Source organism: Bacillus rossius, chromosome 7 (genome assembly GCF_032445375.1).
Source record: "Bacillus rossius redtenbacheri isolate Brsri chromosome 7, Brsri_v3, whole genome shotgun sequence".
NCBI lineage: Eukaryota > Metazoa > Arthropoda > Insecta > Phasmatodea > Bacillidae > Bacillus > Bacillus rossius.
This window is the reverse complement of record NC_086335.1, coordinates 67,108,787-67,132,134: the sequence shown is the minus strand read 5'-3', so window position 1 is coordinate 67,132,134 and position 23,348 is coordinate 67,108,787. Positions and strand designations below refer to the sequence as shown.

General features: G+C 39.6%; 1 protein-coding gene across 1 annotated transcript in view; it reads left to right on the top strand.

Moving 5' to 3' along the window:
* Positions 1-23,316, top strand: part of LOC134534613 (uncharacterized) — a 29,034-nt gene extending 5,718 nt beyond the window's left edge. Inside the window, exons 8-23 of the mRNA XM_063373097.1 lie at positions 123-295; positions 3,930-4,071; positions 4,798-4,927; positions 5,696-5,845; positions 6,941-6,944; positions 9,894-10,031; positions 11,671-11,811; positions 12,462-12,599; positions 14,056-14,218; positions 14,525-14,710; positions 14,919-15,121; positions 17,022-17,193; positions 17,929-18,101; positions 18,672-18,813; positions 19,596-19,725; positions 23,070-23,316. Coding sequence (XP_063229167.1) covers positions 123-295; positions 3,930-4,071; positions 4,798-4,927; positions 5,696-5,845; positions 6,941-6,944; positions 9,894-10,031; positions 11,671-11,811; positions 12,462-12,599; positions 14,056-14,218; positions 14,525-14,710; positions 14,919-15,121; positions 17,022-17,193; positions 17,929-18,101; positions 18,672-18,813; positions 19,596-19,725; positions 23,070-23,223 — 2,339 coding nt within the window. The 3' untranslated portion in view covers positions 23,224-23,316. The remainder of the gene's footprint in view (positions 1-122; positions 296-3,929; positions 4,072-4,797; positions 4,928-5,695; positions 5,846-6,940; positions 6,945-9,893; positions 10,032-11,670; positions 11,812-12,461; positions 12,600-14,055; positions 14,219-14,524; positions 14,711-14,918; positions 15,122-17,021; positions 17,194-17,928; positions 18,102-18,671; positions 18,814-19,595; positions 19,726-23,069) is intronic.
* Positions 23,317-23,348: the final 32 nt, after the last annotated feature.

Below are 23,348 nucleotides of genomic sequence, written 5' to 3'. Positions count from 1 at the left end.
TATCTAAGGAGTAGATGCGTGCTTCCACGGTTACCTAATCATTCTTCAATGGGAAAATTCTATGTGAGTTTTCACAAAAACAACAGTAGAACTTCTTATCTGTACCGGTTTTTGTTTTCCAGATCTCACACAAGCAGACATGGATAGTTACAACAAGAATCTGGAACAGTTCATTCCGAAATCTTTGAACATGGAAAAAGGAACTAAAGAATCTCTTGAGCTTGCGGCAAAGATTAAGAACTTCTATTTCGGAAACAAGTCAATAAGTTTTGACACGCTGCCACAACTAGTTAATGTGAGTAGAAATATTTGACAGTTAAATATTATTGTACTAGAAGTATCTTGTATTTTATACCATGCCACACAACCACTTCCAGCTACCTGGAATGTGATTTCATTATTTGTTCCACTCGAGCTTATTCACATATGGACACAGGCACATGAGTGATCACACAATTATCTAAAGGTAATCTTGTTCGGTGTGAAAGACGCCATGTTGCCTGCAGAGAGCACTCGTTCGTCCGAGTGTATCGTCACCACCGGCCGAGAGCAGATGGGCCAGCTCCCCATGAACATCATCTCTTGCCTGCACTTATAAGTACAGACCTGCCAACATTCAAATTAAAATAATCATGAGGTCCTCGATAAAAATTTTCAGGCCCATAAATACAGGTTAGATATAAAAAACAACAAATGAGAATCTTTAAATTTAAGTGACATACCTATACATATGTTACATGGTCTCTGTTTCAAAATTTATTTCAACAAATTATAGGTTGCAGATTTAATTTAGTTGAACATAATTTAGCGCTGTCGTGTAGTGATCATGCAGGGCCACAACTAAAAAAGATTAAAAATAACATTCTGCTCGTGTAACACTATTATCACTGTTCACAGCAAAATTAATTTTTTTTTATTGGAAGCAATACACTTCACGTGTTAGTTGTGTTTTTTTGTAGCGACATGTTTCACAAAGTCTCCTCTTCCACTATGCGAGATAGAAAAATCAGCACGGCACACGCTACAAAACGCAAAATTGCTTCCTTTACGTGACTTGAGTATTGATGGAAACTCGTTACTGTAAGCTTTCGTAAAACTTGTTTTGTAACTTTTAAAAACAAAATCTTGGGGCCCCAAAAAATCGTGAGGAAACACTATTTTGGCTTGAGGGCGTGAGATGGACCTTAAAATCGTGAGCCTCACACCAAAATCGTGAGAGTTGGCAGGTCTGTAAGTATCTTCCATTTATTAATTAAGTCTTTTGAATAGTTTACATTTATCCTCGGAGCTACCCTCGGCCGGAGGACTTTTTAAATAATTACTTAATCAACTCTTAACAAGTCTTTGATCACCGGTTACGTAATGTCTCTGCGTGGCCACACCGCAACGTAAACCGATTCGTGCCTTGGGGCTTTTTACCTGCTTAAGAGAATACGTGTACAGAAGCGTGTGAGCTCTAAATAAATCTGGACATGCAAGTTAAATTGTGTCCTTGTTTTTTTTTTGTCCGCGTGTGTAACACCTACGGCACGGTGGCATGTGGGACGCCCTAAGAGCCCACTGCGTTCATTACTATAGCGTGCCCGATGCCAGGTCTTGGCAAGTGGCACTCGAAACAAACAGGGTCCGAATCTCGCTCCCGCATGGGTTATGTCAGACCCTGAGACGGGTCTCAGCTGCGTCTGTGTGCCCTTTCCGTACAGTGGCGCCCATTTACGGTATGAGCAGGCCCCCAATTGGCTTTGCCACCGCGGGACTGATTAATGACAATTTTCCCCAGGTCAAGCTAACATCAGATTCAATTAACATTCAATTTTTCACTAATTCAATCCATTCTCATTGAATATCACTTGATGTCACTGAAATGTCATAACTGCAGTCGTCTTGTCATTCATAGAATTAAAAGCTCTAATTCCTTTAAAGATTAGCTTTGGACATGTTTAAAATATTTTTTGCATATAATATTTAGTTTCATTAAAAAAAAAAATGTTTTTGGGCAATTTTTAATAACAATGATGTATGTACCAAAAACTAATAAATTTGTGAACATATATTTTAAGCAATATTTGGTAAAATAATTCGGTAAGTTGAAGGGTACTTGTTGCAGAAAGGGGAAAGGAGGGGGAATGGGTAGGAGGGGTGACAACTACGCCCCGCCGAACTCAAATTACATGACGTCATTACAAAGTAAAACTGAAATTTGTAATTACATTATATTAATACATTTTAGATGGTTAAAAATATGTTTAGGCTTAGCTTCATTTACATGAAATCAAAATAAAACAACAAACACACAAACTTTGATAGGAAAATAAATGTTTATTTAGTAAAACATATCAACTAAAATAATTCAAGTACTAAAAGAGTCTAAATTACCATTCAACACACACTTCCAAAGTTTATTGAATGAAATCTTTGAAGAGCATTCCCAACATTTCAGTGAATTGAAGTAAGTGACTGGAGTTTAAGAAATGCAGCTGAGTGAGAAGGCTGTGTCGTGGCCCTGGCCCAGAGATCCAGATTGTAAGAATTCATCATTACAAAAAGAGTTTAGGTCAAACAACGGACAACAAAAAGCACCCTGTCACATTTGTTTTGATTACACTAGCACAAACTAATTATTTACAAGATGAAGGCCAACTGCTAGCATGCTTTCAAGTCAGTACAAAATGTGAAATAACTAAAAAAGTAAGACCAAGGTCAACCGAACAACAAGCCAAGCGCATTAAGGAGACACGATGCTACTGAAAGAATTGAATGGTGTCCCTAAGCGTGTTCCTGACCAAAGCTAAACAACAGGACATGATTTCCACGAGAGAGAATGAAATGGAATTTGAACATAAACCCCTAGCTCGTGTCTGTTTGCCGACCACACGACCCTTAGCGCCAATCAGGTAAGGGCATGAGGGCCAAGAAACAATCACACTTCCAACCTACACAAACACGCTCAGTTCCAGAGCCGTCCTCCGCTGACCGGCGCCACCGGGCAACTGAGGCCTTGGCAGGTATGTGAGAGGCACCTTCAGGCACATGAGAGGGTAGGGACAGAGGAATAAACACGTCGTGGGCAAGGAGGAGAAAGAAGGCGCACGGCTGGTGGTCCGCCCGTGGAATCTGCAGGAGCAACTCCACAACCAGCTAGATCACGGCTCAAGGCCATTGGCGTACACGCTAAATGTAAGGTTCACTTGAGTCTTCCTGTTTCCGGTGGATGTAAGGGACAGGAAAATGAGAGGGACCACAAAGGCGTGAACATGAAACAGGGTAACTGGATGCATGGGAATCCAGTCTGAATAAGAGAGGGAACAATTGTTGTAATCTCACTGGAGAGTACGAAGTGAGGCACAAGGCGAGGGATCGGTCATGTGGCAGGTTGCATAGTTACACGAGAAAGTCTTATAGTTGTAAAAGCTCAACATTTTAGTTCTATTTAAGGAGAATTCACTGCCTTAAAAAACTATAATGGAAAAAGTTTTGCCAAACTTATATTAATATGAATTAAATCTTAAACTCACCAAATTTGATAAAGCATTAGTACTAGCTATTCTTGTTATTTTCTCAACAAAAGTTTAGCCATGTCCTGGCAATCAAAATCCATTTGGAACCTGGAACCAATATATTGAAATTAAAAACTGAAAGGCTGATTCAAATTATAAATTAGTGACAGCAGTATCAAATTTGATATTCATTAACTAAAACACAATATTGTTTCCTTGAGCAGTGGTAAGTTATCCCGATAGTTTAAAAATAATCGACCGACTAATCTTTGTTAAGAAATGCTTGATTAACTTATGGATAGCTAATAATAATATTGGGCACCATTTACAAATTCCCAAAACTTTTATCTGCCTTCTTTGACCAATGTTTTCAAATCTAACTGATCTTTGCTTGCTGGTCAAAATGAGATAAAACATTGTCCCTGTTCACAGCTTGCGTCTGACAACTTCATGATCTACCCGGTGCACAGAAGTGCTATGCTTCACGTGAACTACGGATCGTCACCTCTCTACATGTACATGTTCACATATTACGGTACATTGAACCTCGATTCCGGAAACTACACCATTAAAGGTAAGTACATACATAAGTACATACATACAAATATCAATCACTACACTATACAGCACCTTTTGTAATAGAGTAAACAAAATCAAAACCATAAAAGTAGAATTATGTCACTGTAGTGATTTGTGCACTTGAACAATAATAATTACTACCACTAGCTACTGCCCAGTGTGAATCATCTACAATTAGGGTTTTGAACCTCTACTTGAGTTTGCTTTCAATGTTTTTAAAAAAAACAATCATAGAAAATCCTTGAAAATTAATGACATAATCAGCTATGTGTAAAGATACAATTTCCCTCCAGATAGCAGTGATAACACATCTGGAACTTGGGGCATTAAGGACGGTAAGAAGTGATGAGATGCAGTGATGAACTGCAAGGACGTGGAGGGAGATGTTGGTAAAAAGGGCACATGAGAACCTCGAGAATATTCCACCAGCTCCCTGAAACACCTAAATGTTTCCCACTTGCAAACATCTGGGTTTGATCCCTCCGAGATTTCATTTTAATTGATAGGGTTTTTCATCGCATGGTCAGGCACACAGGGTTAAGGTGATAAGACCTCCAAGGTTATACTGCATGGGCTCTGCAACACTTTATCATCCTCTCAATGTTCATAAATTTTAGTCCTGCAGGTGTGTTGAGAACGAAGCCACAACCCTCATCACATGATCGAGACGAGTTGGCGATCTCAACCCAGAAATAAAACGTCTCTTTGGAACTGTCTGCAGGAGCGGCTCATGCTGACGATTTGCATTACTTCTTCTACCAGGGCAGCAAACTTTACAGTAATGCAACCAGTGACGACATGAAGGTCATCCAGCACTTCACCGGCATGTGGACGGACTTCAATCGGTTTGGGTACGTACTTCCCTGAGCAGCGACGTCTGAACATTCTGCACTTGTTTGGTTTTCCACTAAAGTACAGAGTGTGTTCTAGCACTGACCTGTAATGAAGCCAGACTTTGAGCTACAACCAATTAAATGCAGTTTTTGACCCAGAGTATAGGTATTCTGGTCACCACCTGGTTAAGGGACCCTGCATGATACGCTGGAAGAGTATAATTGAAACCCAACATCAGATAATTCTTCTTGTTAAGTAGAGAAAATAACAGAGACCATAACAGTGAGAAGGCATCAGAGCAATATGGGTCTCGTTGCACTTTATGTGGATGGGACAAGGAGTCCTCCTTCCTTATTTGGTGCCACAAAGTTACTTAATCTTAGGCTAAACATTGTGTGTAGCTAAGCGTGATGAGTTCAGAAAATACAGCCACAGGTCATCTTACCTCTCATCTGTAGGGTAAAACCTAGGCTGTAGCTTGTAACAAAGACTGCAATGGAGTAAGCAAGCATGACTCAGATCTCATTCATTCATATACACATTATTTAAATCATAAAGAAAAAAAATTAGCTCAGAACACACAATATTAGACATCAAAGAATAACTAGCCCAGATGTGAAAATACAGTCCCAAGACAAAACAGCAATAATCTTAGAAGCAAATGAGAGCCTAGCCTTCATATAACATTTGCTGCGTTGAACTTGAACACACGCATGAACTGCCTCATGCTTGCGACACTGGACCGTACCACCCCGTGGAGTGAACTCTGTGTTCTGTTCCCTCAGGGACCCGAGCAGGCACGAGTCTGTGAAGTGGACTCCAGCGACCAAGACAAGCCGCACCTACCTGCAGATAGACGCAGACCTGAGTCTCCACCGGGACGCGTACAAGGAGCGCATGGCATTCTGGGACCAAGTGTTCGACACCTACAAGAAGTGAACCCTGTGTGTTCCTGTACAAAATACACGAGCATTGGGAATAATTTTTTCTTCATAAATTCTAATTGAATGTTCTAGTCTCTTGTGTTCTACTACTCTGATTATGTTTGAAGGCAGATATTTTTATAGTAGCTTAGTTAGAATCTAGAAAATCCTTTTTTTAATGTGTTTTTTTTTGTGAATTTTAATCTTTATGGAAGACAAATTGTTGATAGTGATGGAGAAATAAATAAAAACAAAGATTTTAAAATGTGTAATTACTGACAAATGCTGAAATTCTGGTGGTAGAAAGATACTATAGTGTTGGTCAGGGCGTAGGTTCATGTCAGTGTTCAATGAAAAGCAGCTCTGACGAGTTGGGCATATTTTTAAGCATCCGGGATTGGTTGACCTTTATAACCCATGATACAAAGATGTGGCTACAGCATTAAAGGTTGACAAAGGTCAGAATATGTGAAGCTGGTGCCAGATATATCATGAGCTTTTAACTGGGTCAAGAAAATGTTATTGCAGGACAGGACGGATTGCAGTCAGTGGAAAACCGAGAGAAACAATGTCTCAGGACGGCACAACACTCTCCCCCCTTCCCCCTCCCAAGTATGTTACACCACGTTCGTTATCCTGCCTTAATCTAGCATTCACATTCTTCACAAGTATAACCTTCATGTCCATCCAAATTTATAACAATACAAAATATATATTTTCTGGCTTATAAGATGACAATTTTGTGTATGTTTAAAGAGCCTAAATTTTACACATGTCATAAAAAATATTGTTTGATAAAAATTACTTGCTATTTATATATGTTGATTTCACACAAATTATAAAGTTTAATATATATATTTTTTTTAAATCCAAAATAGACATATATTATATACAGAGTGTTTTCGAAATTCGTAGTACAAACATGAGGGGGTGTTAGAACACAAACCGATAAGCACAAATCACCATACAACCAGTGGACACTTTAGGGTGGTACATGCTGCGTTACGAAATGACGAGAAATAGGACGGAAAGAGACGGAATGACCGGACACGCTCTTAGCTCGCCCGACAATTCGCCTGCAATGTCTCAAATGTGCCCCTTTTGCAGAGATGTTAGTGTTATCGCCGAAATATTTTGTATTTATCATTCATTTTGTTGGAACAAGTTTGCAGTGCTTCCCTTGCATTGCAGTCCGCAAGCCCGTACATGAAATTCTTTAGATTCATGTACAGAATTACAGATCCATGTGGAAGAACCACTGCACAAGTGACGACGCTTGCTTTGAACCATTTGTTTATGTAGTTTGCTGTAAAGCATACTCTGAATTTTGAAACATTCTGTTTCATAGGTTAATGAATTCAGCAGTTCCCAAATTCATCAACTATAAGTGCTTAAGTGCTATACATTCTCACACATGCTGGGCTTTATGTATACAAATCTTTAACTCTATAAGTACATATATATAAATTTTAAACATAAAAATAATAAAATGCACATAACAAAAATGTCACAATATCTCCAAATATATTGGGAAAATTCATGGAATGTGTGCTGGATACAAATTAACAAACAAAACTGACCAATCAGCTACGGGCACTGAAAACAGCGAGCTGTCGAAGGGCATATATCTCCGAAGTCTGTGAAGAAGAAATCAAGAAGGCTGACTAGGGAGGGGGAGGGGGGAACAAATTGGAAGCAAAATGTGGCTGGAGGCTCTCGTACTGGAACCCCACTAAAAAACACAAAATCGAGCAGTTTTAAAAAAAAAAATTGAAGCAGTGTGGGCACTGCACAGCATATCTTTTCTGGCCTGCTGTTGTAAGAATGTTACACCACAGTGGCGATTAACATCAAAAAAGGTAAAGAATCTGCAAAATATTATCACTTATTAGTAAACACAACCTCGTTCCGATGCTCCATCTCCGTAATAGAAGGGAGTTCGGCTGGTATTCACATTCCTCCTTGTAATCCTATCCCTTAGCTCAGGGATGGAGCTACACTGGGTGAAAGGGTTCCCACTGTACACTTGAAAAGCTAAAAAATTCTTCTTCCTTAATTTATTTTTTCATGTGGATATTATCATCGCATTGGTGGTCAGAACATGCACTTTTAAATGACAGATTGTACTCTACTATGATGACATCATTGCCTTGGGCTTTAAAAATAATACAATGGAGGAATAACTCTGCTGATAACGTATGATAACAGGGAATGCCATTTGTAAGATAGGAAACTGGTAGCAACCCAAAACTTGTTATTTATCACACGTCATCGTCCCGGCCAGAAGAAACATGTCCTACTGCGTGTTCACATCAAGGACAACTACAGTTGGATTGTTAAGGAAGGGGAGGGGGAGCAGTGTAGAGCTTGCCACTTTGGGATTCCCCGCGTGCTCGCAACGTGCATCAACCGGTCGGTAGACTGACAGATCCAAGACCTTGAGCGAAGCAACATTCATCTTGATTCCCCTGTGAACTATTTATAGAGCCGTATCTCTGACAGCCGCAGTGGCCAAGTGGGCAGAACTATCGTCTGCCGCCAAAGCAATTGCCAAGTAGGATAAGAAGCAGAAGTCGCGGTGAGCCTGTGGATTTCCTCTGTGTCCTCCCGTTTCTAACACCCATCCATTCAGTCAGTGCTCCATTCTCTTCTCATAACCTCTCACTGTCTTTCATGACCCAGATTTCGACCACTCATTCATTCAATCATTCATCCATCCATCCTCAAGAGACTCATGAAGCGAGACAAGTGGAGGAACTGCCTTATTCTTCTCTGATTGTCTGTATGCTTCCAGCACATTAAAAAATGGTTCCCAAATTGCTTCCTTGATTGGAATTTTCGTAAAAGTAATTTCAGTAACAGCACATACCTCCTTGTAGATTCATTAATTTGGTTTAAATGTGAATGAATCCTAATTGGATCTCAAATCTCAAAGATTCAGATTTTACTTATTTTATGACTATTTGGCTCTTAAAATTTTTTAAAAACATTTTGCTAGTACTCTAAACCCAGGGACACAAAGATTGCTTGATTTTTTCATGAATGTGAAAAAAACTGAACTGTAATATGGAAACTTTCAACATTGATTTTAATAGCATCGATCACTCTGCACTATCTTACCAGTGATGGCAACAAATGTTTAACTTGTTCCCACAGGTTTTATCTCTAAACCAAAAATGAGGTAATAAAAAATTATTTTTATTAAAGAAGTTTCAAAAAGGTTTATAGTTACAAAATTTAACTGACGTATTGACTAATTTACCTGTCCAAAGACAACCCTGGCAATGATAATCCATCTGGTCTAAGCTTCGATTAAGAGTTTATAAAAGGTTGTAAAGGTAACAGAAAAATTTCTACAGTAAAAAAAGAGTGTATTATGTGTAATATCTCACATTTCAGTTCAGGCTGTCCTACCCTTCAGCTGACACATACTCACACATGTTTGCCACAGGACTGGGGCAGGATACTTACGGGCCAGAATCATGTGTTGCTCCTGAATCACCTTCAGGACCTCGGGCATTGTCCCGGTGGCTGTCCCTGGAGGCTGGCAAGGCAAGGTGATGTTGCAGTGGCTTGCCGTTGCCTTAGTGCAGAGTGGAAGGACATGAGAGCTTCCGGTCTTAACCTGGAATACTCACGACCAGGCCAGGAATAGAACCTGAGACTTTGAGTGGCCAGTCACTGCAAACAGTTCAGACAACATCCAAGCTGACACATTATGTACTTGAGTTAGTCTGTTACAAAAACTGTTTTTACACTCATTTTTAACAAATCCTGGCCAGTCTTAATTTCAGTGCTTAAATGCCACTTAATACTTTTCCAAAAACAACACGTTTATCAAGTTAAAGTAAAATTTTTAATGCAATGGTGTAAGATAATGCAACAGCACTATCATGAAACATGAGGGCCTATCATACGTAATAAGATTAAACGTAGACAGATGAACTTAACGATCTTATCCGACACATTCTGGTTTTTACAGATGTTTTTATCATTTCTTCGATTTGTTTGTTATGTATCCGAAGTGGCCTTACGTTTATCTGGAGGGTTTGGAACATAGGTCAAGTTTTCGAGAGATGCTCATATAAACACCAGCATCTGCACTACAGCCCACGATTCTCTCAGGCACGTCAACATGTGGGCAGCGCTGGTCTTACTGTTTTGTCTCACATCATCCGGGAGTTCTCTCCCTCTGAAGGTACAAACTTTAACGATGTCCTATTAATATTCATGATTATATTAGCACCAAGTTCTGATATTAGTATTTAATTACATGTTTTATATTTTAAAAAAAACACCGTTCCTCAGCGTAAAGTAATTGGACAGTTTTTATTGGACAACCTTACCGTATCATTTAGTTTTATTGTCCCATCTAATGATCAGGAAATAGCCTCCTGGGCCATTAAAGAAAAATATGCAAACTTATTACTAAATGTTTTCAAAATTCTATTATTTAGCACACAGACTATCCTTTCAAAAACTGGAATGTAGCTTTTGTCACGGCAGTGTAGTCAGAAAAAGGTTTGCTACTAAGGCATACAGTAACAAAAAAATTAGAAAAGACAGGAAACAAAAAGTCATCTACTCTATAAATAAAGAAAACCATATCAATAACTATGAAACATCAGTAAAAGTTCTCTGATGTTGCTACCTAAAACCATAACCATAAAACTATTTTCGCAAGACGAGGAATTGAAACACGTTTTTGGCATGGAAAATGACTGGCACACATACCGCTGGAACTTATCAGAGCTGAGATAAAATTTTGTAGTGTGAGCAAGCAAACAAATGTGCCACCTAGTATGCCTAATTTCTTGATTCCAAGAAGCATCACAGAGATTCCTGTTGCTATAGAATTTAAAGGTTAAAGTCTCTCCGGTATACACAGAAATACTTTATTTGTGTATTAATGCTACAAGAGAATATTGCTACAGAATTTTTTCAGGGGCAAAGGTAAAAAAAAAGTTACAAGAAGGAGCAATATTAAAATAATTCCTATTTTTGGAATGTTTTGTTAGTAATATTAAAAATAATTTTTTAAAAAGTTCATATAATATTGTGTAAAAGTCTGTTAAAACATTTCTGAAGGCAGATTAAAATTAGAATTACTGATAAGGAAAAATTTGTCAAAATGTTGCTTGCAAAACCTTTTGTTCACGCTCAGGTTTCAACACACTCGTAGTTATAGTCAGGCGAGACAAAACCACTTTGCTGTAGTACATGTCTGTTCCATTACCAACAAATAGTGATCATTTAGTTTGATGACTATCAATTTGTAATTTGGTTTCACGGCTATTCGAAACGATGTCGTCAGAGATGCACAGGGACACTAGGGCATGATTCGACCACACACCGCAGCAAGGAACTAACTCGGCGTTTGGCTGGAGTGATCTGCGGAAGACACGGGAGACAAAGACCAGGATGTTGGACCAGGATTTAAGCTGGATCCTCTGGTATGAGTGTCCAATTCCTACCGTTGTGCCACAACTCTTGTCAGTTCAATGACAATTCCATTCAAAAATATTAGTTCATTTACTGTATTGACCTGATAAATTATGTTGTAAGCAGAAAATGTTTTAATGCACACAGAAAAAATTTGTCTTCCTCTTACATCAGAAATGACAGGACTGCAACTTGAAAGTGTTACTTGGACGAATGATGGCCAGAAATGTCGCGAAAATGTTGGAGTGGATCAGAAATGTGATGCGTACCAGGAAGTTTGCCCTGAACTGACATGCTTTGTTCTTAATAAGCTCCACTCTTTGGTTCCTGTCCTGAGCAAGCCCGGGACACGGCACTCGTGTGCTGATGCACGGTGTGTGTGTGTGTGTTGACAGGGAGAGGACGGCACGGTGACAGTGCGCACAGAAGACGGGCTACTGCGCGGGCAAGTGGCCACGTCAGCCTGGAACAGGACCTACCTCAGCTTCCAGGCCGTGCCGTTCGCGCAGCCGCCCGTGGGGGAACTGCGCTTCAAGGTAGCGACACGTGACTCTCCGAGTACACTTGTCTCGTGCATGTTCCACTGCGATACTCAGTGACTACTGTTTCTGACTGGACTGGTTCCTGAGGCTGTCTGTGGCACCATGGTATCATTATATAGGTTTGTCCACCACTACAATAGTTATCCTGAAGTCCGCAGGCACTCAAATCTTGCAAAAATATTTTATCAATCAATCAGTAGAAAATACAATAAATGATATATAATTTCACCAAATTTTTGTAACATTTTTATGAGAGATATTTTTCTATTTATAGCTGAAACAAAACAATTGAAATTTAAAGTAAGTGTTTATACTATAATATAACAAGCAATATACAAATATTTGTGTGTTTGGATACCACTTTAGATAATCTTACACATTTTTACATCCATCCTGCATTTTTTAAAATCATATTTAGTTTTTGTAACATAAACATATTAAGGGTCCTTGGCTTGAATTAAGCACCCAGTATTATCCCCAAGCACTACCTAAACATGTGCGTCTGCATAGTTTTAGCATACGTATGGCAAGGATGTTGCATTCATAAGTGTTCGCACCCAAACTCCAACAGTTAACAGTGCTTTTGGTTTGGTTCCATCGTCCTCACAAGTGGATAGATGGAGTCTATTTTCCCCTGGTTGCAGTCGCCCAAGCCGGTGAAGCCATGGACTGGCGTGAGGGACAGCCGGGAGGAGGGCACCTACTGTGTCCAAGATGTCATGGTCCCCACCACGGCAAACGTTTCCGAGGACTGTCTGTACCTAAACGTCTACGTGCCACAGGTATGCCACACACTGCAACGCATTTCTGGAATCTGGTTGTACTGTATGTTGCCTAGGCCCACTGTGCTCGCATGTAATGATGATACCTGCAAACAATTACCTTCATAGCAATTTTTCTGTGTGATCCCTTACCGTGTAGCATGCATGCTAGGAGTAGGTACTTTTTGCAGTTTTGTTTGCTTTCTTTCTGTTGTGTACTGTTGTAGTAGTTTGTGTGTGTAAGAAGTGTTAAAAGGTTGGCGGGCCTGTTGTGATGTGCTGTGCAGTCGTTAGGGATGTCAACTGGCGAGAACCAGAGTAATGGAGATTAAGTGACTGGTGTGTAATCTGCTAGTAATGTATACAGGAGAAGACAAAATATAACAATTTCCCTCTAAATTTATAACCCATTTTTATTTGTTTTTATTAGAAACTCTCACCCATTTGAGACAGTTTTAAAAATGGGTTGCCACAGCTAGGTATTCATTTCTATTTATTATCTGTAATTTTATTTTTTGTTATTAATTTTCTATTATATTCAAAACAGTGTTTTAAGGATGAATCTACTTAATACCTTTTAACACGGCAAACTAGCCTGAAGTCTTTATGTACAATGTTGGTGATGTTATACTGAGATTATTAAATATATATTTATTTACAAGAGTAGTGTTGTAGTTAACTTTGGCGACTAAATAGAAATGTAAAACTTTTACATGAAATTTTCAACCATTTTATAAAATTACAAAAGTACAAAAAGACCCAATAAATGTCTGGGCTGCCAATTATAATGATGTTTTGAAGAAGCACATTTGTACACCTAATTGTAAATATTTTCTAATCACTTTAGATATGTGTTGTTCTGTTATGATTGAAGATAATGGATGAACAAAGAGGGCCAACAAACATAAAGAGCATTAAACTAGGAACCAAAACAAAATTAATTTATTTCTGACATAAACATTAAGTTATAGTCTGAAGAGGATCAACAAAAAAAAAACAGGTATCAGGTATCTGGTGCAATATACCTACATTTAATTATTCAATCTGAAACTATGTTTACATTGACAAATTAAGTATTAACAGTTTTATAAATTGTCGCTTAGCAAACAATACAGATTAACTGACTTTTACTGAAATGTTAGTAAGGCAGTTATGTTAGATAAATGACAATATGTTTTTGGGCATATATATATATATATATATATATATATATATATATATATATAGAACACATTTGTCTAACTCTGTTATTTTTTGAAGAGACAGGCTTTAAAGAGTCAGCAAATGTTCAATTCAACAGTTTTGAGTGTACTGTTACACGTCATGGGTCAGAGATTTGTGTACCAATCCAACACTTGTCAAAAGTAACATTGTCACATGTCTAGTGTGTTGCATCCAAGTACCGGACATTGTGAAAACCTTTATCAGTGATGCATCCAGGACACTATGAAGCATTATCTACTCGTCTTGTGCTCAGGCAGCGTCTAATGCTTCCCGAACCGGTGGGCTGCCTGTGATGGTGTGGATCTACGGAGGAGCATTCATTGGCGGAGCCGGGATCAAGAGCATGTATGCGCCAGACAACCTGATGAACCGTTCCTCCATCTTGGTGACCTTGAACTACAGAGTGGGTGCTCTCGGTGAGTCCTCTAGCAATCTTTACTACTGTTTCTGATGTTCCAGTTGGGGCTTTGCTTTTCAGTCAACTGCAGCCGTGATCCTTATGGCGTCGCTGTCGTGGTGATGGTAGTGGCGGCTTGACTCAAGCAATTCCCAGGCCACTGCAGTATTGAAGACATTGTCACATTACCCTACCTTTCCAACGGTGGTGTTGCTTGAAATTGCCATGCTGAGACCCAGTCTCTTAGTAACTGGACCTTGTTAAACCCGTGCCAGCGGTGGAAGTGCGGACACGTGACGGGACGCCATGCCAATGCTTGCCGCAGGGTTCCTGAGCATGGAGCACCCCGACGTGACCAGCAACGCTGCCCTCAAGGACCAGGTGGCAGCACTGCGCTGGGTCAGGAGGAACATCGCGCACTTCGGCGGCGACCCTGACAAGGTCACCATCTTCGGGGAGAGTGCCGGCGGGATCAGCGTCGACATGCACCTGCTCTCGCCCATGTCCGAAGGTGAAACCCTTTGTGACTATGCATGCTGAAATGTAACATTCATGTGGCGAAGAGGACGGACTGGATTGGCGATGGTTCACACGCTCCCTCTGTCATGACTCAGTTTATGTGGGAGATTACCCAAGTTACTAAACGTGAACAACCGCCGTGATGGTTTCCGTAAGCCAGCATGCATACAGCACGGCACGCTTCATTCTGGGTGTTGCAGGTCTGTTCAGGCGCGCCATCTCGCAGAGCGGGTCCGCGCTGGCGGTCAACTTCAAGCCGCGCTACAACGCCACCGGCGAGGCGTTCCGCCTGGGCGCGGCGCTCGGGTACAACGGCACGGACGCAGACGAGCTGGTCAGGTTCCTGCGCTCCGTGCCCGCGCAGGACATCCTCAAGGGGCAGAAGCTGGTCGGCGCTGAGGAGGTGACTGCACGCTCCGTGCAAGAATTTATTACTACACACACGATCACCTTAAAACACATTGTCAACTTCTGGTGCACGTTCCGACACAGTGGCTAATGTTCTTGGAACACGTGCATTCAGCTGTATTCTTCCAGTCTCCCATTCTTCTGCCACACTATCTTCATCCATGAGTCTGTAATATCTTTGATGATCTTAACGTCATGGTGATTGTCAAAGACTCTCATCCAAAATTTCTGCACTACTTAAATTCATGAGCTGGGAACCGGTGTGCAAGTGGTCCAGAATCTACTATTATTTATGAGCTGAGAACTGTTGTGCACGTGATTCACAACCTACTATGTTTATGAGCTGAGAACCGGTGTGTAAGTGGTTCAGAACCTGGTAATATAATTTTGGAGGTCCTGTTGTCTTAATCCTCTCTGCACAACTGTGCAACACAGAATTTACCATTGTGTTTCGTCCATTCATCCCCAACTTCTTTGAGGTCTTCAGCTCTCTACATCCACATCTATCTTCCCCACCAAATAAAATGCATAGGGGACTAAACACAGTGATGTTCGACGACAGCCAATGCAAACAACCACAGTGGCATTGGTGAAATCAAACTGTATTTATCACTATTGGTGATTCACTGAGCCAACTATGAGAAATAAAGCCATCCACAGTTTGATTGCAGAGTTGTTAGACCAATCATCTCACTCTAGGCTACAGCTTTCCATGTTCATTACGTTTTCCACAGAACATGAGATTTATTTTGCAAATGGGAGTCTTGCTGAGGGATCCTAGGACCAAGATTGTTTCTTTCCAAACAATTTTATACTCCATCATCAATATAATATAACTTTCTCATTTTAGGATCCATTCTATATCACAATTAGGTGCATGAAAAACAAACTTGTACTGTGACGGAATGGTCAGTTTCAGCTGCGTGGGAATAAAGAGCGTTAGCTATTGTTTGACAACGCAGTAAAAATTACAAAGAAAGGAAACGGGTTTGAATTTTTCAACATCACTTCCAACATTCATCACTGCCAGTATGGATTAAATAAAGTTCCAGGTGTTGAAACAGCTCACCTTACATCACTCAAAATATCGTACCACCTTCAGCATAATCTCGCATCCACCACTGGCAATAAAAAGCCTGCAATCATACCATGCTGTGGCTGAAAAGTGCAGTGTAATACAGGATGCCCATAAAAGAAAGTCCATAAAAGAATGTCCCATTTATAATTTTTAATAGTATCAACTATAAGCACTTTAAAGTTTTGGTTTAAAATCACAATTAAAGAGTAATCAAAACATTTTTAGCTAAGTGCATGCGCGAGTACTGCTTTGTTGTTTTCTCATTTTCTAGCTTGTAACACCATTTATGCAAAATAGCAACTTCTGACCATAAAGAGTGATTCTGTTAATTCAGCCCTCCCCGCTGGAATCTCTTTGTACGAGAGTGGTTTGAATGTCAAAGTCCCTGACTGTTGGATTGGTCGTAATGGTCGAGACGACAGAGCTCTTTTTTGCTGGCCTGCACGCTCACCTGACATAACGCCCTGCAATATTTTACCATGCGGCTTTATAAAAGATTGTGTCTACATTTAGCCGCTACCTTATTATTTGCCAGAGTTGAGACACAGAATTGAAGAGGCCTTTGCTTCCATCAATCCGGACATGTTAACCAAATTGTGGTACGAATGGGACTTTAGATTGGATGTGTGCCGCATATTGGACATTTGTAAGAAAAACTAGGTTAGTTTACCTTCATTTTGATGTATGATTTGTTGTAAGTAGTGTAAATTAAATTTTTGTAATATACCATTGAAATTGGGACATTCTTTTGTGGACATACTGTATTTATCCCACTCATAACCTTTCCTATCATGGTTCTCTGGTTGTTTGTCCGCAGGGTGCCACTGCTACCACGCTGATCGCCTTCCCGGTCGTCGACGCCAAGACGCAGGAGGGCAGCGAGGTGTTCCTCACAGACGTGCCCGAGAAGTTGTTTCGAGCCGGCAAGGTCCACCCGATTCCCTACATAATCGGATTCAACTCGGAGGAATCAAAGGCAGACTATAACGGTAGTATAAAGTAGTATGAATTTAAGCTAGGCACGGGGCACCTACTAGGCACAGGGCCCTGCTAGGCACAGGGTCCTGCTAGCAACATCATTTCCGCTAAATTATTTTATTTATCTCATGCACAACATTCCCATTGAGTGATATGGAAATCCATGAAACCAACCCCTGGCAGCTGTAGTCTCAAATACAGCCTAGGTACCCAGAATATTTTAGTGTGCAAAAACAAGTAGCTAGTAAGTTATTTTATTAAGATAAAATGTTAATAATCACCATTGTGTAATCAATGATACTTTTTATTTCAGAAGGCACCAAGCACTTTATATGTAAAAGAACAACCTCTTATTTAGGTTAAAGCAGCCAATTATGTAAATGCAAGGTCAAACAGCATAAGACAAAATCCATTGGGTAGTGCTGTGGGGTTAGTAAACTAACATACTTGAAAAAAATTACCAGTATTGCAGTTCACCTTGAACAGATATGTATGTTATTTTAATTCAAGTGTTTTTTTCAAATAATTTACGTTAAACATTTCTGTTAGGGTGTGTCTTACAATTGATCATGCTGTATTAAGGTTAAGTTTTTTTTATTGTGAATGTGAATCTAAGAAATGTGATATGCTCTGGTTCCAATGTTTTATTTTTCTTTATCTCCCTATGCTTTCTACAATGAGGTAATTCTATGTGATTTGAACTAACAACAGTAGAACTTCTTATCTGTACTGGTTTTGTTTTCCAGATCTCACACAAGCAGACATGGATAGTTACAATAAGAATCTGGAACAGTTCATTCCAAAATCTTTGAACATGAAAAAAGGGACGAAAGAATCTCTTGAGCTTGCGGCAAAGATAAAGAGCTTCTATTTTGGAAACAAGTCAATAAGTTTTGACACGCTGCCACAACTAGTTAATGTGAGTAGAAATATTTGACAGTTAAATCTTGTACAAGAAACCTCTTGCCTTTAATCTTACTTCAACCACTTACAGTTAGCTTTCTACCTGGACTGTAATTTAATTATTTCATCCACACTCTCTTATTTAAATATGTACACAGGCACATGCGTGATCACACACATACCTTATTATAGAAAAAAACTATAACAGAAAAATTTTTCCACATTTACATAACACATTTATGACATAAATCTTGAACTCACCACGTTTGATAAAGCATTGCTATTCTTTTCGTTTGCTCAACAAAGGTTTAGCCATGTCCTGGCAATCAAAATCCATTTGGAACCTGAAACCAATATATTAAAATTAAGCACCGAAAGGCCGATTCACGTTACAAAATTACTGACAACAGTGTCAAATTCAATATCTATTGACTACAACAAAATATTATTGCATGGAGCAGTTGTATCCAGACCTATCCAAGACATTCAACCGACTAAGCTTTGTTAAAGAATGCTAGATTAACTTATGGACAGCCAATACATAATAGTGTTGGGCACTGAGGTAAGACATCGTCCCTGTTCGCAGCTTGAGTCTGACAACTTCATGATCTACCCGGTGCACAGAAGTGCTATGCTCCACGTGAACTACGGATCGTCACCTCTCTACATTTACATGTTCACATATGATGGTACATTACACCTCAAGCCAGGAAACTACACCATTAAAGGTAAGTAAGTACATGTGTCAATCCCTACACTATACATACAGCAGGTAAATAAAGAGTAAAGAATACCAAGACCAAAAAAGTAGAACTACGCCCACTGTTGTGATTTTTGAAATTATTACCACTGGCTACTGCCCAGTTGCGAATCATTCTACATTTTCATTTTTTAACCTCAGTGTGAGTTCTCTTTCAAAGTTATGATAAAATTATTGTACTAAAAGGCTTTTGAAAATCATTTACATTCATTGATTTTAATAAATTAAATTTGCTGATTAAACTAATGATTTTTTTGTTGCATTTAGATGCTTCGTGGTGTATTAACTTGCATTTCAATGTATTGACATGCTTTCGGTGCTATTTCGGCTTTATCGCAATTCACGATATAATCTTGTCCCTAGTGATAACAGACCTGGGACTTCACTTCTCTTCGAGACATCGGGGTCATGACAAGTGAGGAGAAGAACAGACGGGTGGCAAGTTAGAGGGATGGCAAGTGAAAGGAGAACCTCGGGAAAATCAACAGTTCACTGCAATGTCCTCCACGTTTTCCTCTTGCGAAAAATCTTAGATCGATTCCACTCGGAACAGTCTTTCCGTAATGTTTTACGTTGAACAGTTGTTCACAGAAGCTTAAGGCCAGGACCTCCAACACTATTGTGGACTACCCACTCAGTGCTGATAAACTGGTGTCCTGCACGAGTGTTCGGAACGAACCTGATCACACGAACAAGGGCGAGTTAGCAGTTTCAGCCACTGAATGTCCATCTACTTGAAACTCTCCGCAGGCCCAGCTCACGCTGACGACACGCTGTACTTGTTCTACCAGGGCAGCCAGTCGTACAGTAATCTAACCAGTGGCGACATGAAGGTCATCCAACACTTCACCGGCATGTGGACGGACTTCGCTCTGTATGGGTACGTACCCTCCCCGAGCGGCGACGTCTTGACGTTCGGCACTCGTTCGGTGTTCCACGAACGTGCCAGACTTTTGAGCTACAACCAAACTGACACAAATTCAGTTTGACCAAGAGTAAGACACCTGATTAAGGGACCAGCATGATATGCTGATGGAACCCATCAGTCACGAGACTTCAGTATCCAGTCAGAGAGAATTGCCCTCCTCATTAAGGGGGTATGTTCAATTGCAGGTCATTATTTTATTTTTATGTTTAACACAGTTAAAAACATTTTTGAGTGGCTCAACATTAACCTAACGTAACCATACGGTACTTTATGCATAATTAATAGACAAAATGAAATTTTTACCCTTTTCGTGCAGTATGAATTTGGAGAACCAAATGGAATAAATAACTAACATTTTTGGGTTTAAAGGCAATGCTTGGTGGCTACTGCGTGGTCGCTTTAAAATTCTTGCAGAAATTTTTTTTTAGATTTTTAAAATCATATAAATTCTGATGATTTTAAAATGCTGTTTAACATCAAATAAATTTTTCTGAAAGAAATTCAACCATATCACATTGCAGCCAGTAAAATTGACTTAAAACCTAAAAAGTTGCAGTTTCATATTCCATTTCATTCTCCCCTTATCCATTCTGCACAAAAAAAAGTTAATAATGCAAAAAGTAGGTTATACGTTGTGAGGATACCACCTCATACCTAGTAGAGGCCACACTTTGGGGCGACAGTTTACTATGTGCAGAAACACTCCACACTCTATGTACGTTACCCTCTATTTAAAAGGCTGTGCTTAGATAAAAATCAGTTTATAAATGTGTTATTACTACTAGGCCACAGTTAGGTAATTACTTGAAATACATAGGTATGGATACAGTTGTGATGGGTAAATTATAATAACATATAAAACACACTAGTAACTTCAATTATTATTTACTTTCAAAAATTCCTAACCATTTGTTGGCACTGCAGAACACACATAAATATTAAATGACTGGAGTGACGATGCGCACATTCCTTTACTAAGCAAATGTCTCTTCGGTTCAGGTTCTAAAATCTCTTACACAGGTTCAGTTTATACTTAGGGTTCATATAAGTTTTTACAGGGGTGCAACAACAGGGAGGGGGGGGGGGGGGTGCAAGGGTATTTTGCCCCCACCCACCTTTCTGAAACCTTGAAGTGGGGGCAAGCGGGGGCAAATAAAGTGCTGTGTAATCAATTTTTAGATAGTAAAACTGCTTAAATAGCACCATTTTCCACCTTGAAATACAAATTTTCAAGCTTCAATAGGGGGGATCGATGATTCTTTATAAATAAGTATATTGCCCCCCCTTTGGAAATTTAGTTGTTGCGCCCCAGAGTTTTTACCTCGGCTAGATAAAATGACTTAGGTTGTAGAGCTCTGATGCTATCTCACATCAGACCACTGGGTGATGACAGTTGTGTGTAAAATTAAAGTATCAAATTATATTCTCGTAGTTAAAATTTACAATAGTTCAATTCATCAGTTTATTTTGTAAATAGGCCGCAAAAATAACGATGTGTAGATGAGATACGTGATTTCTAGCGAAATGGAGTAACTGACTGACATTTCTTACTCACGTATATATTTCACTCCTATTAACTTTATCTTTTTAGATAAAGCCCTATTAATACTTATTTACGTCCTAACAATACAATTCTATCATCCTTTAGTGCAGAAGCCTGGCTTTTTCTAGCTATATTTCAGGATTATTATTCGTCGACGTCTTGTAGGAGTTCATTCATTAGCAGGCCCATTCATTTTCTCCAATACTTCTTAAATTAAGTCCTCTTAACAATGCGTGACAGATTTTAAACTACGGCTCCTGATTGGCCGAGAACTAAAGACAGTTACATTATTTAAAGTCAAACACCTAAAATCCGCGCGCAACAATAGCGCGGAACACAAAATCTTACACTAAATTCAAATAGATAAATATTGGAATAACATTTTTCATTAAATAGAAACGGGGTGAAAATAACTGTTTACCGTTAAAAGTCAATAGCTCCTTAGAGGGGTCTTTGCAATTGTTCGCTCAAACGTTTATAGAGTACCAATTACATAGATATACACATTAAAAATAAACAGATTTCAAGTAATAAAGTTGATTACATAAAGCAAATGAATGTCAATTAAAATAAATAATTACATAATCTGGGCGGGAAACATATAATGTTACAGTACAACGTATAGCTATATTTTTATTTTGTGAAAATTCAGCCACTCAAAAAGTTGGTAAGTTTAACCATGTGAAAAGCAAATATAAAGTAATGACTTGGAAGGGGACAAACACCCTTAAGTAGAAAATGGTCAACAGACCATCAAACACTGAGAAAGCAACTGAGCATTATGGCGGGTCTCGTTACACACCCCAGGTGCACTTAATGTGGATCGGACAAGGAGTCATAAATTCTTATTTTGGGCCGATGTGAAGTTTCGGCTACACAAAGGCATTAAATCTCGGGCTGGAAATATGTAATTGAGCATAACAATTAAAAAAAAAAAAAAAACTAGGGATGATATTTGTTATGTAGATGACACTAACGCCGCACATCGCAGCATTCATGGTATTCATATTGCACCTCGTTGTTCACACACAGCACAAGACCTGCCGCGCCCCGCCATAATCACCTTTTGTTTACATGTCGCACTGCTGCCAACTTACGAAAGGACACAACAATATTACCTCTCAATTGTAGGGTAAACCACGATAACAGCTCTTGACAAACAAGTAAAATGGAACCACATGTGTTGCGAGTGAAGTGAGACACCACAACACAGATCTGTCTGTAATACCTTCATTCAAGGGTGCACATATGTAGGCTTCTCAAAGGGGGCCGCTCGAGTTGTGCGAGTTGGGTTCACAGACACAAGTCGTACTGTTGTACACTGCCCGAATTTTTGCCTATATTCATGCAGGAAGCAGGAAACTTCATAATGTACAGAGAGTTTCCCCGTTAAAAATGTTTTGACGTTTACATTTATCCACCCCGTTGCACAGTTACTGTTTTGCAAGCGCAAGCAGGTCCCCTCCCTAGAGGTTCCTTAATTCCAGGGGGCCTAGTAGGGTCCCTGCTGTCTACACAAATGCATTCATTCGTTCATAAAAAAAAATTATTTTATAACACATAATTTAAGCCATAAAAAATATCTGGACAATATGCAATTACACAAAACAGCAATAATCTTAGAAGCAAGTGAGAGCCTAGCCTTCATATAGACTATACTGTGTTGAACTTGAACACACGCATGAACTGCCTCATGCTTGCGACACTGGACCGTAGCACCCCGTGGAGTGAACTATGTGTTCTGTTCCCTCAGGGACCCGAGCAGGCACGAGTCTGTGAAGTGGACACCGGCGACCAAGACAAGCCGCACCTACCTGCAGATAGACGCAGACCTGAGTCTCCACCGGGACGCGTACAAGGAGCGCATGGCATTCTGGGACCAAGTGTTCGACACCTACAAGAAGTGAATCCTGTGTGTTCCTGTACAAAATACATGTGGCTGAGAATAAGTATTACCATAAAAAAAAAAAAAATTGTTTTGTAATCCTACTAGTTATTTATCAATTCATGGTGAAAGCTAAATTTGATTATT